This window comes from Hippoglossus stenolepis, chromosome 22 (genome assembly GCF_022539355.2).
Source record: "Hippoglossus stenolepis isolate QCI-W04-F060 chromosome 22, HSTE1.2, whole genome shotgun sequence".
In the NCBI taxonomy this organism is placed as follows: domain Eukaryota; kingdom Metazoa; phylum Chordata; class Actinopteri; order Pleuronectiformes; family Pleuronectidae; genus Hippoglossus; species Hippoglossus stenolepis.
The window spans coordinates 9,575,848-9,593,029 of record NC_061504.1 but is presented as its reverse complement, the minus strand read 5'-3'; the positions used below and the strand labels follow the sequence as shown (position 1 = coordinate 9,593,029).

Genomic DNA, 17,182 nt, shown 5'->3' with positions numbered 1-17,182 from the left:
ACTGCATTTTCATACCACCCCATTAATTTATGTCATTGTGTTTAGATTGTTTATGTATATTGTAACAAGGTAGTATGTAGCACAGCATACTGCAGAAAAAGTTGGACCACAAACAGGTGACAGGTAAATGAAAGCCTCAAAATTATTTTTTACTCAAGCACTTAAAGTAAATATGGTTAAAGGGATAGTTCACCCAAAATGAATGTCCGCTGTTATCATCCTACTGAGCCACAGACATTTAAGCTAAAAAACGACCTAGTTTCTAAGCGAATTTGATAGCCGGGGTTTACGGACACTTTGGTGACACCACAGGAGCAGTATGCACCCCATCACAAAGAGAGGCCAGACAACGGCTCTTCTTCCTCCGCAGGCTCAACATGGATTCGAGGATTCTCTGCAATAGGTGCACCATAGAGAGTATCCTGACTGGCTGCATCACCGCCTGGTATGGCAGCTGCACCGCAAGGCTCTAAAGCACATCACCAGGATGGAGCTGCCATCCATGGAGGACCTCTACACCCAGCAGTGTAGGAAGAAGGACAACAGGATCGTTAAAGACCCCTATCACCCCATCAATAAACTGTTCTGCCTGCCATCTGGCCGACGGTACTGCAGCATCCGGGCCCGCACCACCATGCTCAGAGACGGCTTCATCCCCCAGGCCATAAGACTGTTAAACTCTTCCAATCTGCCATAAGACTCTCATTCCTTTAAACTTTGCACCTAGTAATATTTGCACTACTTAATCAGTATTACTTACATTCATTCATTCGTTCTATTTAGTAAGATACTTTATTTTAGTTTATAATGTATATTTTAGTTCTTATATTCAATTTTTTTGCTTGTGTGGTTTTTCAAATATTTTGGAGCATGGCTAGAAGGGAACCTGTGACACAAGAATTGCATTGCATTGTTTCTTCAGTTGTATTGGATTTGGCTGCAACGCTGTTTACCCCTGAAACTCCAGAAGTGTTTTGTGGACTCAAACACTCCACCCACCCCTCCATCGGCATAGTGGTGAGTAGATAATGAGTGCATTGTCCCTTTAAAAAAAGACAGGCATGACCACCAGAGGGTGTAGTTTCTCCACCTGATAATCCTGAACACGACTTTTATTTTCTAAACTGTAACCGGAAGTGCCTCACCACTTCTCACGTTTATTATGAGTGGTGAGTTTCTGTGTCATGACTGTCGTCCCGAGTTGCGTCTTTAAACTCCATCATGCGGCGCTACGGTCGCGCACTGACGCTGTGCACGGTGTTCGCCGTCTTCTCGGGTCTGTACGTGTACAATAAGCTTCAGGACACGGACGCATCTGTCGCAGGAACCGGGCCGAAGAGCGGCTTCATCCCGGTGCCCGGAGCCAGACGAGGGGCCGCGGACCAAACTGGGCCCCGAAACCTTCACTGGTACAGTTTGTGTGTCTGCGTGTTCAAAGGTCTCCAGTGGAAATCTATACAACTAAATCTATACAACTGCATTTCACTTTATAATAGTGCACACGCGCGTGTTTGTATGGACTGTGCACGGTGCTGGGTATGTGCAGGAATGTGACGCTGCTGCACTGAAGTTCACGTCATTCAGCCGCAACTTTCTCTATGGCTGCAGACAAGTCACGTTTTAAAACCATCTCCCCAAACTTACTTTTGATTTTTACTCGGATTGTTTTGAGCGATCATTGTGTTTCCTTTCTCAAATGATGTGTTAAATGTGTTGCCTTTGATCTGACATGTTATTGTGTTGATTTGCTGGTTGTATTTGATGTTTTGTTTTCTTATTTGTTAAGCACTTTGTAAGGGCCATTATAAAAAACAACAATAACAAGTAGATGATTGGTGGTAGGCAGGAAGAAGACGATATAGTAGATGCACCTTGAAGTTGGTTGACACAAGCCAATAAACCGTTTGGTGTTCACACCTCACTGTTTATGTATCTAAGGGTTTTAGGAGAGGGCCTGATGGGAGGAGCTAATTAAGTTTCCATTAATTGTTTGATTGGCCAACAGGTCAGGAACAGTCATTAGATAGAGGAAAGCTACAATTGGTCATAAATGGGACCAGAGTATGATGGTATTTGTTTTCTTAAATGACACGTTGGTGCTTTTCAGTCAAACAATACTTTGAGTCATTTAAGGCAGAAGAAAATGTACCTGACAATTAACTTCACAATAAAAAAAAAGTTGGACTTCTCTAGATTGTTAAGTTTAGGTACTTAACAGACTCAAGAATCAAGGTCACGTCCTTGTATTTCTCTGGAGGATTTATTAAAATGTCATCTGGTAGCTTGACATTTGGTTCATGTTATTTCCCAAAAAAAGATATTTAGAGTGCAAGTTTTGTGTTATACAACCTTTTATTATTTTTAAAATGTTTTTTCCTTGATGAAGCCTTCAGTTTAGACTGTGCTTGGATATTCACAATGCAGGATTACAAGTTAGGACTCCGATTACCTTACAAAAAAGTGCAAGTCAGGAAACTTGATAACTTCAAACTATTATAGGAGGTGGAAGAGCCTTGTGCTTGAAATATCTCTATAGCAAATAAAAACGTACCCATAAATAAATTACTGAACGTGTGTGTTTTTCCCGAAATTTGTCAAACATCCTTTTGTGCGACTCTCTCTCTCACAGGTACGTCATGCGTCAGCGGGGTCAGGTGGAGGCCGGCGGCAGCGTCCAGAGCCGACCCGAGCCCCCCATGCACCTGGCTGTGGTGGCCTGTGGTGAGCGGCTGGAGGAGACCCTCACCATGATCAAGTCCGCTGTGCTTTTCAGCATCAGACAACTCGACCTGCACATCTTTGCTGAAGATCAGCTCCACACCAGCTTCATGGAAGCTGTGAGTAGGAAACATTTGGAATCTTTAAATTGGAAAACAGTGTTGGGGACCCGGAGTTTGTGTTGACCATGTCCATTATTGAACACCCCCGTCTTTGTCACAGTTGGCTTCGTGGCCTGGATTCATTCGCTCCAGGTTCAAGTACACAGTTTACTCCATCAGCTTCCCCAGTGACAACGCAGCCGAGTGGAAGAAACTCTTCAAACCCTGCGCTTCTCAGAGGCTCTTCTTACCCGTGAGTTTCAGATAGACCCCAGTTTAACTCTGACCTGATTCTATTCTGGGTTTTCTGTGAACAATTTGAGATGGTGGCTGCAAAAATACAAATTTGAATTTTGACATGAATTAATACTTGCTATAAATGTAAATAAATGAAAAGCTACATTTTGCCTCAATATATTCAGGAACATTATAGTGAAATGTAGTGTCATGAAATAAGAGGAAAATTCCCCTGAGCAGCACATACCAATTTAATGCACCAATCAAAACACTGCAGAGCATCCACACTATTTCCATATTCTGAGTGACTAACGTCTGTGTCACTCTCCACTTGTGCAGCTGATCCTCAAGGACATCGACTCGGTCGTGTACGTGGACTCGGACATCCTCTTCCTGCAGCCCGTAGACCGACTGTGGGCGTTCCTGCCCCGCTTCAATTCCTCCCAGTTGGCGGCCATGGCCCCCGAGCACGAGGAGCCCCGCATCGCCTGGTACAACCGCTTCGCCCGCCACCCTTTCTACGGCAGGACGGGCATTAACTCGGGGGTCATGCTCATGAACATGACCAGGATGAGGAACACGTTCTTTAAGGTAGGGGCTGAGAGGGGGAACTTTGCCCAGTGTATCAGTGTACCACCATAAGTGGCCACTAGATGTCCTTCTCCTGCTGCAGTTGTCCACCACGGATCCATTCGATGCTGTTGCAAACTGAAGCTCCGCACTAATACCTACAGAGTTTTGACTGTTGATTCTCGTGTGTGTTGACAGAACGACATGACGTCTGTGGGGCTGCGCTGGGAGGAGCTGCTGATGCCTCTGCTCCAGAAATACAAACTGAACATAACCTGGGGGGACCAGGACCTTCTCAATATCATTTTCCACCACAACCCTGGTGAGGAGAATGAACAAGACCACAATTAAAAGGGGGAATTACTATGATATTACTATATCGTCAACATGTACACAGTAATGTTAGACATCTGCATATCATATCTGTTACTTTACGATGTTTGTGTTCACTTCCGTTCGCAGAGACGTTGCTGGAGTTTCCGTGCAAGTGGAATTACCGTCCCGATCATTGCATCTATGGCAGCAACTGTGCTTCAGCCGAGGAGGACGGCGTGTACGTACTGCACGGAAACCGAGGGGTTTACCACGACCACAAGCAGCCCGCCTTCCGAGCCGTGTACGAGGCCATACGAAAAGTGAGCACACCCCGTCGTGTTTGTGTAACCGAGGTTCGAGTCCATACTCAAGCCCCGCGAGTTCAATATGCATCACAGGTCTCCTTATTTCCCTCAGCCAGGGCACAGATTAGACACAGTTGTATTTATGTGCTGGAAAAGTTAGAAGTAAAACACAGAACTCATGAAAGAAGGTTAAAAAAAAAAAAGAGCAGATCCATCTCCCTTAATGTTATTTGACGTTGTTAAATTAACTACCCTTCCATTAATTTGTTAAAAACTAAATTTTGTCCACACCTCGTGAAAGATGGCTCTTGCACCTCCGCTTGGCCTGGGTGATCAATTTCTTTTTATTACCGAGACGAAATGAAGACATAAAGAAACTCGCAGTGCGTCTGATCTAATTTGATAACCCAAAATGTCAATAATCTAAAATATTAACTGGGAGGAAAAAAAAGTCAGGTTTTATTGTCTGTTCCTCTGTATTTATGGCTTTTAAAGGCTTTGTCTCAGAGTTTTATGTTTTAACAGCCCGCAGCAGTTATACAGGCAGATATTGATGGTTGAAGAGGAAGAGCTAAGGAAGCTTGATATCGTTTGATTAGAGGATCTCACTCTTTTGACTGAAAATACTTTATTACCTCTGCCAAGGTCAGTGTTTGTTTTTGTGTTAGTTAGCAGGTTTACGTGAAATCTACCTGACAGATTTCCACGATACTTTGTGGAAGGATCCCATTTAATGTCGGTGGTAGATTTTAGGCACTTTTCAACATTTTCCATGATTTCTCAGAGAATAATTCATGGATCTTGATGACAAATCAGGCATGTTTAGGGGACTGCGATTTATGAGCAATAGTGTGTGCAATTTGGTTCAGATCAGGTGCGGACAGGAAAATAAAACTAGTAAAATGTACAATCGGTATTTACTTCCAGCTGTAGTTACTCTGCAGTAGACACTGGTTTTAATCGGCAGTGATGGAAACATGACACCTGGTTTAACGCACACGAGTTTACCTGCGGGTTAAAAACCTACATATACCTGCTAATTTTGGTGCTAAAGAGATACATTTCTCTGAGCATCTATTTTCCTTTCCTCAGGATTAAAGTTCGTACGCCTCCTTTATATTTTCCCTGCAGACCCACTCATTAAAAAACAAACTAACAACAGTGACTGCAAGAAACTCCGTCAGCCCGTTAATGGCTCTCAGGTACATAAAGGTGAAATAAGACGTGTTGAGCCTTTTCAAAGTGCCTCAGGTGTAATTTAGAGCAACATCTGATGGGAGACGACCTTTTCTGACCCCCGGCGACCCACCTGCCCTCCTCCACTGCTCCCTGTCTTTCCCCGACGAGGGATGAGATGAGATTTTGGATTGGGTTCCGACCCTGAACAACTTTAAAGAGAGACTCATTATGCTTGTTTTTGGGGCACTACTTGAAAAAGCTTTACAGACTCCAATGTTCAGAAAACACTTTAGTTTCTTTATTCTGTTCATTGCTGCAGCAGAAGGAGACTCATGCCGGATTCAGCTCCTCTGTCAGTACCTCTGCTGCAGACTTTGGGATTTTGAGCCATGCACAACGTATACATTCACAAACACATGTACAACCCACTACAGGGTCTGGGAAAGACTGAAAAATCATAATATGTCTCCTTTAAACTGCTGGTGACAGCAGATAGTTTTCTACACTGTAAAAATACCGGCAGACGATCGTAACAAGCACTAATTTCCCCTGTGAGGATGTTTATGTGTTGTTTACCAGCAGCGTAATGATATCGACGACAGGAGGGGCATTTGCTTAATGAAGCCATCACTGTTCGCCATCTCATTGCTTTCCTATTAACTAACTATTGGACATAGATCACGGCGAAGGCGGATCCATACCTTATCTATGGCCTGCAGTTAAGTCTTTATACGATCAGGATCAATTATGGCAGTCGACACACGTGCACCTGTCCTGATACACTGGCTCGATGAGCGTAGAACCCCAACACGAGGACCATAGCATGCATTAAAACTGTTTTTCCCCTAATAGCCTGGGTAGGTGTTGATACTTTGATAGATAGGTTATTAAGTCTGGTTTGCCAGGAGGATGGAGGAGTATGGATTGATTCTGTGCGTGTTTAATCTCACGGGTCGGACCATTTCATCCGTTTCAGCTTTTGCGTGCGCAGCAGAACCTCAGGGAATATGCGGAGTGAATAACGAACAGGATGGGACGACTCTGGCAGCTCAGTAAAAGAGGGAAAGTTCAGAAACTGGCCAGGGAAAGCGGTTTCAAATGCCCAGCAGAAGTAAAAGAGCAAAGAAGTAGATTTTATACTCTTTATTTCTCAATTTTCTTAAATGGCTGCTTATCTAATGTCAAAGTTTAAGAAGTACAAGACTTCAACGGAAAGCAGACAAAAGACCAAAGTCATAAAGAAAGGGAGTTGTGCTTAAATCAGGCACTTGTGAAAAGCAAAGACTGAATCTGGCAAATGTTTGAGCACTTCCTGGAAAGCTGAGGCCTCGGAGGTGGGAATCACTGTTCACATATAGAGCACAGGCGAGGAAGGACCGGTCGTTATCGTCGGCCTGGGAACAGCACAGTGTTGCTATTGACAGTTACCGCGACGACGCTAAGACACAATATTTGATGTACAACATTTCACTTCAACGCTAAAAGTTAATCAGTGTATTTAGTTTTCCTGGTTCTTTACTTGGTCAATTCCTCATCCTGAAGCAAAATTTTCCAGAACTCTTCCTGCCCGCCCCCTGTTAAAATATACAGAAAATGTGTGATTGAGCCCTCGTGAGAATACATAAAGGGAAAAAAACTAAAATGAATACGACTAACTCAGAATGAAAAAGAGGAGCCAAACACAAAGAAGACACAGACGGAGATATAGACTTTTGGGAGAAATCAATTCACAAGCTGTTTTTCTGCCACATTTATATAGTTAAAATTAGTAGCTTTAAAATGAGGCTAATTCATCCTCAATTAAGTGTTGACGAATGTAAAATCATTGTCCGCGCTCTTCATCCTCACACAAAGGAAATGGAACAGAAACAGCGGTGCTCCTCCCTGTCCGTCTGCCCGCCCGTCTCAAACAGACCGCAGCAGTCTGTCCGTCATAAAAGCACCTTCTCCTCCCTCCGCTGCGAAACGCGGAGCCCGGGAAGCGGCAGTTAAATTTTACAGCCGATGGTACATCCAGAGTCGGGAGTCTGCACATCAACAGCCCCCCCATCAGCCGCACAAAATCAATACAGCAACTGTAAATGCAACTTTATGACCGGCGGGTGCATGCATGTGTGTGCGTGTGTGTCCACTCTCATAAAAACATTCTCTTTGTGACCCAATATCAGGGACCAAACCGCAAGCAAATGAGCCGGCATAAAAAAAAAATGGTAATTCCTCTTTGATTTCCTCGGAGCATTGTAAAGGCTCCTTCATTATTGGGAAGACATCAAATTTCGCCCGTAATCCCCAGTTATCACTGGACGTTAAGCCCATAGCATAAAACCGGCTGCAACAACAATGTGGACGCCTTTTTTTATGTTTTACCCGGCTGACCGATCAGATTAGATGTGGAGCTCCGTCCAAGAGTCCAGCGGGCCTCACAGGTTTTATTTTTTAATGTATCCACGGGAAGACATCTTCCAAGGCCAAATGCTGCCCAGAGCTGCAGTTTGCCGAGTTACAGAGGGAATCTGATCGATTCCGCCGGAACAGCAGGGGGTCAAGAGGCGTCCTCGGGGGAGTTTTGACTCTGGTTTGGGACTTCAGATGCTCATTTTAAGTTTCCAAGAATACAACTACTACCTTTAGGCTACCGCCATTCATTGTCCAGCTTTCCTAAGAAACAGGAAGGGGATAGGGGAGGATACATCTTACCTGGAATCACGAGACCAGATGGATGCACACAAATCTTTCTCATATCATTCTATCTTTTTAAAATTCAGATCAGTACAACTCGGTTTTACCACATCAAAAACTGTGTATCGTCTCCTTTTCAAGATTTTGTTTTGCATTTTTATGGAATGTCCAGTGTCTTTTAGTAAAAGTAATATGTAGTTATTTAGAATAACAACACTGGCACTAAATGGGGTTATAGCCCATCAGTCTTCCCTGGATCCCCCATAACCACACTTTTGGTGGTTATTTTTTTCAAATTTATTAAATCTAAAACTTAAGTCTCATTTCCAAATCTCTCAATCTACAAACACTTTTTATTTTTATTTTTTTTTTTTTTTAAAATGGGACTCCAAATAGTTTTCTGGTGCATTGTGTTTGCTGTACTTGTCCTTGAGGTGTATTAAAAACTGTGGCAATTTGAACTGACACACGTCGGTACAAAAACCAATCAAGGGACGGGAAGGAATTCTCTTTAGACCTTGACAATATAGATCAGGGTAAGGATATAAAACCATTTCTTATATTTCTCAAGTTTTTAGTGTTCCCAGGAGCAGAGTAGCCTCAATAATTGTGAAATGGAAGAAGCGTGAAACCACCAGCATGCTCCCAAGAGTTAGCTGAGGCCAAAACACTGGAGGCTGTGCAGACACTTGAGGACAGCTGACAATCCAAAAAGAAAAGGTCTTGAAAACAGCACAGCCTTCAAGATGAAAGTAGCCTTTTGTAAAGGAGGTGGGCAATCAGCTCAAGAAGGAGAAGGACTGACTGGGATAGAGAGAGCAAACTGGAGGCTGCTCACATCAATGAGGAACTTTTCCAAAGAGTAGAGGTTAGGTTGGGCAAAAAACGGCAACAAATTAAGGGCATTTAGAATGTGGAGGTTTTCAAAAGAGAACTGATGAAGACGTAGCTCCTCTGCCAGGATGAAGACTTCACATCTCCACTTTCTCCCACTGTACAAAAATGAAGCCAAAAATATCTCAGATATGGGTGATGCCATCTTGCACTAGTGATGTAATTTGGTGGATCTATCGCGGGTCAGTGTCGGCTTTCAATCATGAGGTTTCACCCCATTAACGTGTAGATTGACTTTTGTTTTGGTCCTTGTCCCATCTACTAACATGAAGGAGGTGGGGTTTATGATCTATACTGTAACCATTTAGATGTTTGGCTTCACTTTTGTGGACCCGTCATGTCGTCCATTGTTTAAAACAGTCTGTAGTCTGCATGTTCCTTCATGAAATCTATCATCTATACATTTTAAGTCTTTGTGAAAGTTCAATCATGCGAGTTTTAACAACTGAGATACTTTAACCAAGCTGCAGCTATCTGAAAACACCACACAAGGTCAAATCTAACCACTGACTTGTTTTTGTCGTCACAGTTTCCGTTTGGCGCCGACCCGGTGACGTCTTTGCTGGATCCTCTAGAAGAGGAGCTGTTGAAGACGACACACACGTACTGTGGTAAATCCTACGCACTCTTCACAAAGACACTGGCACAGAGCCTGGCAAACACCAACAGGAAGGCTCCACGTGGACGGTGACAAAAAAAATGAAAGACAAGACGGGACAGAAGCCAATAGGATTTTTTTAACAAGCTCAGCCACCAAGATAAGGAAAATGTCTTTTTGTGGCTGAACATCCTTCCTTATGTCCTTGTGGAGGAAATTGAACTCCCCCCAAACTGATTGAAGCTCTCCTGCTTTGAACAGCACGTCTTATGACTGATGTACAAAATCACAGCCACTGACGCTTGAACTGGCACTGGTTCAAAAACAAATCATGGATGTACTTCTCTACCTTTGATTCTGTGGAATGAGTAGAGTTTCTTTATAGCTAAATGTCCAACATATGCAAATATTAGAAGTTGGTTCATTCTTATAAACACTGGGGGGCGCTAATTCTCCAGTAATTTCTTTCATCAATGAATTGGAGGAACGTTAGTCTACTTAAATATTTGAAGTTCTTGTTTGCCGGCACTTTCTTTGTCTCGTCAGTGCAGCAGAAACCTCATTGAACCTTGAAGCCACATACTCCATGTATGTCTTGATTTATCTGCAAAGATTGTTTCCAATGGACTTTGTCGCATTTTCTTTTTAGTGATACACATTTACCGATATTTCAAGAATTTTCGTTTTCCACCCAGGATTGTTTTTATGCTCAAATCGAAACTTTTCATAAAAACAAGTGGATGGAAACCAACTAAAGCGGCAGCTGAAGTTGTCTGAGACTGTTGCTCTGGATAAGAGCGTGATGTAAATGCCTGAAATCTACTGTTTATGTAGTGTAGGCCAGTTTGTAGCTAAATACTAAATCTAACAGTCGCTCTAAACTTTACTGCAAATGTGTGCATGTTTTTATAATTTACTGACCACTTGAGATCCTCTCAGTGCCTTTGGCTCTCGACTGAAGGTGCGAGAGTAGCTCTTGACTTTCCATATTGGAGAATTTATTAAACATTGTGAAGCACTCTTATTAAAAAGAGACAAACCGTATGGGAACTGGACAGAAGATGCACTGGACCACTTTCAGCCTTCAGAAACCACTCCTTCTGGGATTGTTCTGCATTTCTTGAAACCTTCATCAGAGTACTGTTTGCTCAAGTAAACATTTGGTCTATTCTTTGTTATTTTATATGTTACAGAAGTTGCCTTAACCTGGGAGGCAAACAAATAAGTTGTCAGTTTTGTTATGTCGCGTCACGTGACACCACATAAGTTTGTCGTTTGCTTTTTTGAAATGAACTTTTTTTACATTTCATCATGTTTTAAACAAGAATGTTTAAAGAACATTGCTGCTGATTAATTAGTCACCTCAGACTATTGTTGTGTCAACCAGACACTCAGATATGATGGAAATTCTGCAACACAGTGACCACTTTAACATGGCCGCCAATATTCAGACTGTTGACCTTATCCTGATGTTTTTTCAATTATGGCGTTAATAGAATATTGTATTCATATTATTCCAATTTACATGTTGACTCACATCATTACGTCCACTTTTCAAATACACGTCCGTTATTCTGCCAATTTGAAAACACCAACCTGAAATCGTACGATGTTACAGTTTACCACTTTCAGTGCTTTCTTTCTAATTTTGCAAAAGCTTATCCTCCTCATTTGTCCTTCTTGATTACACCCAGGTCGTATGTTGATGTAGCAAAATGCTGTGACGTGATAATGTGATTAAGCAGCTACGTGTCTACATAACTAAAGTTGCAATATTCTACCCGTCTTAATTTGATTATCGTTTACCACGAGTATGACCTTTTTTCAGGTTAAGGTAATAAAAAAAAGGCTATCCATGTTAACTTGGTCACTGTTTAGCTGCCATACATTAGCGTTTACAATGCAGAAAAACTACTATTGAACATGTGAATAAGCTACAAGTTCTCTCCTGATGCCAAAGTATTTGTTTTATTACTATTATTCAGTTATTGTTTTGCACCGGTGAATGTATTTTGTATAATAAGGGATGAAATGTTGTAAATATCTGTCAGTGTATTGGATACAGTGAAGATATCCTTTGTGACTTAACTTTGTTTACTTGTTTATTTGTCACTACTAAAATTGCAATGTCTTTTTTTTTTTACATTAAAGATCTGTGTTGTTTTTCTACAGCATTGTGTTATATTTCACCACCAGGGGGTAGCATTTTTTTCAAATGTCCACTAATGCTTTTTTTGAAATATGAGTATTTGTTTTGAGGAAGGAAAAGTATTTTTTCATCCAGAAGGAAAACTTAAAGAGAATTTATTCAGAATAATAATAATCCTTTAATGATATAGCACCTTTCAAAACAGCCTTCACAAAGAGGACAAATAAAAACAGACGAGAAGACAAAGCAAATGAATAGAATGTCATTTAAAATCAAAGACAGCAAATTATATAATTCATCATTTAAACAACTAAATCTTTTGGAAAATTAATTCAGTTTAGAAAAATGTAATTCTATTTGCAATAAATACATTTTGGTTGGATTCATAATAAAAACTTAATATATTAATATTACTGCTATCACTTGTTTACCTGTAGGAAATAGTTATGGGAAGAATTACATGATTTTAGGTGATGTTTTGTGATATAAAGCATCTTTTATGATTTGAATCTCAAGGACCTAACTTAAAGAAGATTGATGCCATGTTTCCATCAGCTCCTCGGCCGGATCGATGGACTTGCCAATAATCTATGACCAGGCCGCCCGAGATGCTGCACCGTCCCTGCTCCAGCTCTAGGTGCTCATAAAGTGTAAGTGATGGACCAATAACGCCGCCGTATAGATGTCCGCCTGTGACACTGCATGGCATTGACTACGGGGAATGAGTTTATGCTTATCCCCATTAGGTGGGGGATACAACCATCTGTTTATGGTTCCGGAGCGAGTTTGATTTATTGCGGCAGAAATGTCCGTCATTCATCACTATATATCGTTATGAGAGCTTATCAATTACCTTTATTGACCTGTGTGCTTAAATGCAACACGCAACAGAGCAGGTCCCCAGGGAGACAGGGAGACAATGGCTTGAATTGAGCACCATGTTGAAAAATTCATTATGGTCCATCCTGCCATGGTTTCATTTTCCTGAAACTACATGTTTTATGTTGTAATAAATAACCCGGGTTTTATTTATTTTGTGCCATCACTGTTGCAAAGAGAAACTATTTAAAATAAATATGTGACCTCCAGCTTTTACAGCGGGGTCAGGGTGAGTGAAAGTAGGGGACATTGAAGAAATAATTAAATGTGCTTCAACGTGAGTGACAGTATTTCTGACGGACAACGGGAGAAAAAAAATAATAATCCAGGTGAGGTCAGCCCTTCTCCTTCCCCCATTGTAACGGGACAGAACGTTGAAGAGGAGAGATGAGTGCAAGGACAGAGATGTGTGTTAGTGATGAAAGAAAAGAGCATGGCTGTCATAGCCAATGCAGCAATTAGGGCACTTCACCGCTGCAGAGCTCCATCTTTTTCAATATTGCTTGTCTGAAAACAGAGTTGGACCTCAAATTGTGTTGCTGAAGGAAAACAGAAATGTTCCCAAACAGATGAGCATATTCCAGGTACAGTGCATGAATAGTGGACTATTGCACACAATAATCTGAAAGGGCTGAATTCAACAAAACACTCACAGGCAACAGAGGAGCTTTGGAAGAACCTAATGGGCTAAAGTGCAGCAAGAAAAATCTATACTGTAAAAATCTACTGTGTATAAAGATGGACAACATGACCGCTCACCAAAAGGGGAGCCAAAGTTTCCTGATTGCTCCCTGTTGGCTGGTTTCTGTATAAACCTACAGCGGATTCCTACTCCAATGAGACTTCACAGCAAAAAATAAATTTCAAGAATCCCATGCATTTCCATTATCGTCAATAAACCTTTAAAACACATCTCATTGATGGTTTGGTCCTTGCGAGTAAAAACAGACCAAAAAAGGTCTGATATCCATTGAATCTGCTCATAAATAAACACAACCAGTTAATGGATTGACTTTCTTCTTGCATTCGTCTTCCCCATCAACACCTTGTACCTAGGTTACCCACAATGCCAATAGAATGGTGAGGGATTCCAGTGTGTTGTTCTATAGTAACACCAACCTTGAGCTCATATCCTCAAGCAGCGATGAGGAGCCACTAAAGGCCTTGTACTCTCCAAGACCTGTTAGCAGACCTTGATGTGTGGAGTGTTCCACTTTAACCTGCATAATTTGGTGGCAGTGCAACAAGCTGTGAACACATCCACATATTTAAACAAGGAGCAACATCTGAAGTCATGCGTTTGGCCACCGGAGGATTTTTGGACCAGTGCTCTCCTTTTAGCCCCGTTTGGGTCTTGTATCTGGTTTATTCCCATAGGTTCTATATCTGGCTCTTCTCTCAACCTATTTACTAGCATTGTGGGCCGTTTGCCTCTGAACAGGTACATTAACACCGACCTGCTGTGGCTGTAAATGAGGCGGATATGAGCCGTGAGAGGAAACCAAAACAGCAAAGTTGCGCTCCATAAAAACCAAAACATTATAAGCTTAAGGACCCTAAAACTATCCATATATCCTGAGTGAAACTGCAGACTCGGGTAATAACACTCGTGTTCATATAAATATATTGATAAGTGCAGCTTTAAAAATGGACTGTGCTCCTGATGCTCTGCAGCTGTACAACTTGTCAAACTGTCCAATCAGCTCATCCTTGAATCCAACTGAATATTTGTGCCAATCTTGAGATATATTGTTCACAAGAATGGGACAGACGGACGTACCAACGTACAGACAGACAACTCAAAAATAATGCTTTCAGCCATTGGCTGTCGTTGGCTCTGAGGTGTAAAAACCCTTTATAAGGACGCCTTAGCATGCTCTTAAAAAAATAGGCTCTGGTTCGAGTCTGTGCTTGTGTATATTTTTCATTTACACTGAGTACACTTTGATCTTATCGTCCATTTATCCATGAGGTTTTCATCTGTTTAGACAAGGCAGCATCTTATTTTGACAGCTTCAATCTATCACACATACAGCATGTGAACGCATAATGAAAACACGCATCCACAGCCAGCAGAGGAAGTATGAGGAGTGTCACCACACACACACACACTCTTAATACCATATATATGACTTCTGCTCTGCACATTTCAGCACGTATGTCATATCATACTCACAGCGGGGGGTCATTTACATGTTGTAATAGGGTCTACATATCACTGCTGGAGGAGATATGAGAGAGCGAGAGCGAGAGAGAGAAACAGAATGTCATGTCCGGCACCTCTTATTTACATGTGTGCGACTCCAGGGTACGTTTGACGCCCAGTGAGATGGATTATGACATCTTTGCTCACGCTGACACCAAATTTGCCGCAGTGACTCACTCTGCAGGTCACATAGAAATACAGAGAGCGAGACAGAGTTGATATTAAATTTGAGCAGATTGGTTTATTTACTTCACGGCTTATTTTGTCTGTGTTTGTCAGATTCGACATGGCAAACGCCACAAAGCCAAAGGATGTCTGTCCAACTCTGTGAAATCTCGCTGCTTCCGCACCGGAGCCAGCGCTCAGTAATGCGAAACCACCATTATCAGGCCGTCTGCCAAATGTGGTCCTCGTCCTTGATTTTGTCCTCATCACATTGCATTCATGCTTCCTCTACCTCTTCCTTTCTTCATTTGACCCTCTCATACCTTTTTACTCTTCCTAAATTCATATTTTGTCACATTATTTCAACAAGAAAGACCCACTTTCTCCTGATATGGTTTTTGTTTTCTCCCTGCACCCGTCAGAGGGCAGGCAAACTTCCAAAGACAAGCCCCCACTGCGAAAAACAAAAATACCCGACGTGCTCATCAAATGTTCTCGTCCCTTTATTTCCACTGTAAAAGAAATGGCAACAGACGGTTTTCAAAGACGGATTGTGTAGCAGAAGTTCTCACCTCCAAACATTTCAAGAACGCCCGTGTGAGTCTGTGCGTACTTAGAAATGCTATAGCCTTGGGGATAGGAGCCGCTTCCCTTTGTACGAGACTGCAGGCGCACATGAGAGCAAAAACAAGGCTGCTACAGTAAGATGAACACAACCAAGGACAATAAGCAGATGCTGTCTTTTCAAGCACGTGAGGTCGTCAACAAAATGGGACATACAGTGGGGGTTTATAATGGTTTGAGTGCCTGGATTTGATAAATATAAAAGCATGCAGCTGCTCTATGAATCTCTATAGAGGATTAGTCACTTCTATTTCTAACAAAAAGACACTGGAAGATATGTGCGCTTTCTGGCTGGGAATCATGAAGCTCCTGCTAGTTATTTGTTTAGAAACAAAAAAAACTAATCGTTAAACTTAACATTTTTAATTGGTCGCTAATTCTAGCTAGATGAAACAATACCATTCATATCTCTCTGGAAATTAGAGTATAAGGCTACAGCAAGCATCCAGTTAGCATGCAACGTTTACACTGATAGTTGACACATGGTGTTAGTGAACTTAAGAAGAAGAGGTGCTAATAAAATCTGTTTACAAAGATGGCTGACATAACAGCTCACCAAAAGTGAAGCCACAGGCTGCTGTGCAGGTCATAAATCCCACCTCCTCCATGTTAGTGGATGGAACATGGGCCCCAAAAAAGTACATGTCCCATAATATTTGTATATATTTTCCACTTTTTACAGTCTTTTACGCTAGTCTAATACCATAGGTTAATACCATCATTAACTAGAACAGTAGCAACTCATTGCACAGATGGTAACAGGGTAACAAACTGCATCAAATGTAGAATTATTTTGAATAAAGATATTACTGGTAAATTTCTGCAGAGAATGGTGGATGGGAACACAATAAGCTGCAGATTCAAATGCGCACACACACACATACACACGCCCTCCATCTGCTCTCTTCTATCTACAGATCCCGAGTGAAAACTTGAAGCTGAAGCAGAGAGGGCTGTGACATCTGGAATGAGAGTGACCCTGCTACTTTTATATCCCAACATCCTCTGACCCTCCTTTTCTCCGTGTTGTACAACAATAGATTTCCCATTACTGCTCCCTCCATCCCTCAACCTCAGCCCAACAATATTTGCCACCAGAGGGATCTGATTCAGAGAATAAACACTTAACGTGCGCTTGTGTGTGTGTGTGTGTAATATTGAAGCATATGCATGTGTGTATGTGTGAATGTGAGCACAGTCATGTTTGACTGGTGTTTAGTGTAGATTTACCACATTCCAAGCGCCTAGAGCTTATCGGTTCCTTTCAGCTCACTCTCCACACTCTTTCCCCTGTGAGCTTTTCAATTAGATAATTACGATGGCAGTGAATAGAGGCTGCCTGGACACTGCATGCGCTCTATTGTAGAAGCACCTGTCCCCCCACAGACAGCAATTACCTGGCAGGCTTCAGGGGAGTTGCTGGGTATTGTCTGTATTTATGTGTGTGTGGGTGTGTGTTAGAGAGAGACAGAGAATCAGTGACTGTATGCATCTGCTTAGCCTGTGCACGTGATGCATGTGCATAAACAGGTGTTTGTGTGCACACCTTTTTCGAGTCTGTGT

At 42.0% G+C, this 17,182-nt stretch overlaps 1 protein-coding gene across 1 annotated transcript; it reads left to right on the top strand.

Moving 5' to 3' along the window:
* The first annotated feature begins 1,160 nt into the window (after positions 1-1,160).
* Positions 1,161-11,755, top strand: gxylt1b (glucoside xylosyltransferase 1b). Its single transcript, XM_035146864.2, has 7 exons — positions 1,161-1,409; positions 2,630-2,837; positions 2,941-3,072; positions 3,396-3,647; positions 3,825-3,948; positions 4,089-4,261; positions 9,528-11,755. Exons 1-7 carry the CDS (start codon positions 1,222-1,224, stop codon positions 9,687-9,689), a joined length of 1,239 nt encoding a protein of 412 aa, XP_035002755.2. The 5' UTR covers positions 1,161-1,221; the 3' UTR covers positions 9,690-11,755.
* Positions 11,756-17,182: the final 5,427 nt, after the last annotated feature.

Coding starts and splice junctions, on each gene's coding strand:
- gxylt1b (XM_035146864.2), top strand. CDS start 1,222: ATGCGGCGCTACGGTCGCGCACTGACGCTGTGCACGGTGTTCGCCGTC. Junction 3,073..3,395: donor CTCAGAGGCTCTTCTTACCC/GTGAGTTTCAGA, acceptor CCACTTGTGCAG/CTGATCCTCAAGGACATCGA. Junction 3,949..4,088: donor CATTTTCCACCACAACCCTG/GTGAGGAGAATG, acceptor TTCCGTTCGCAG/AGACGTTGCTGGAGTTTCCG.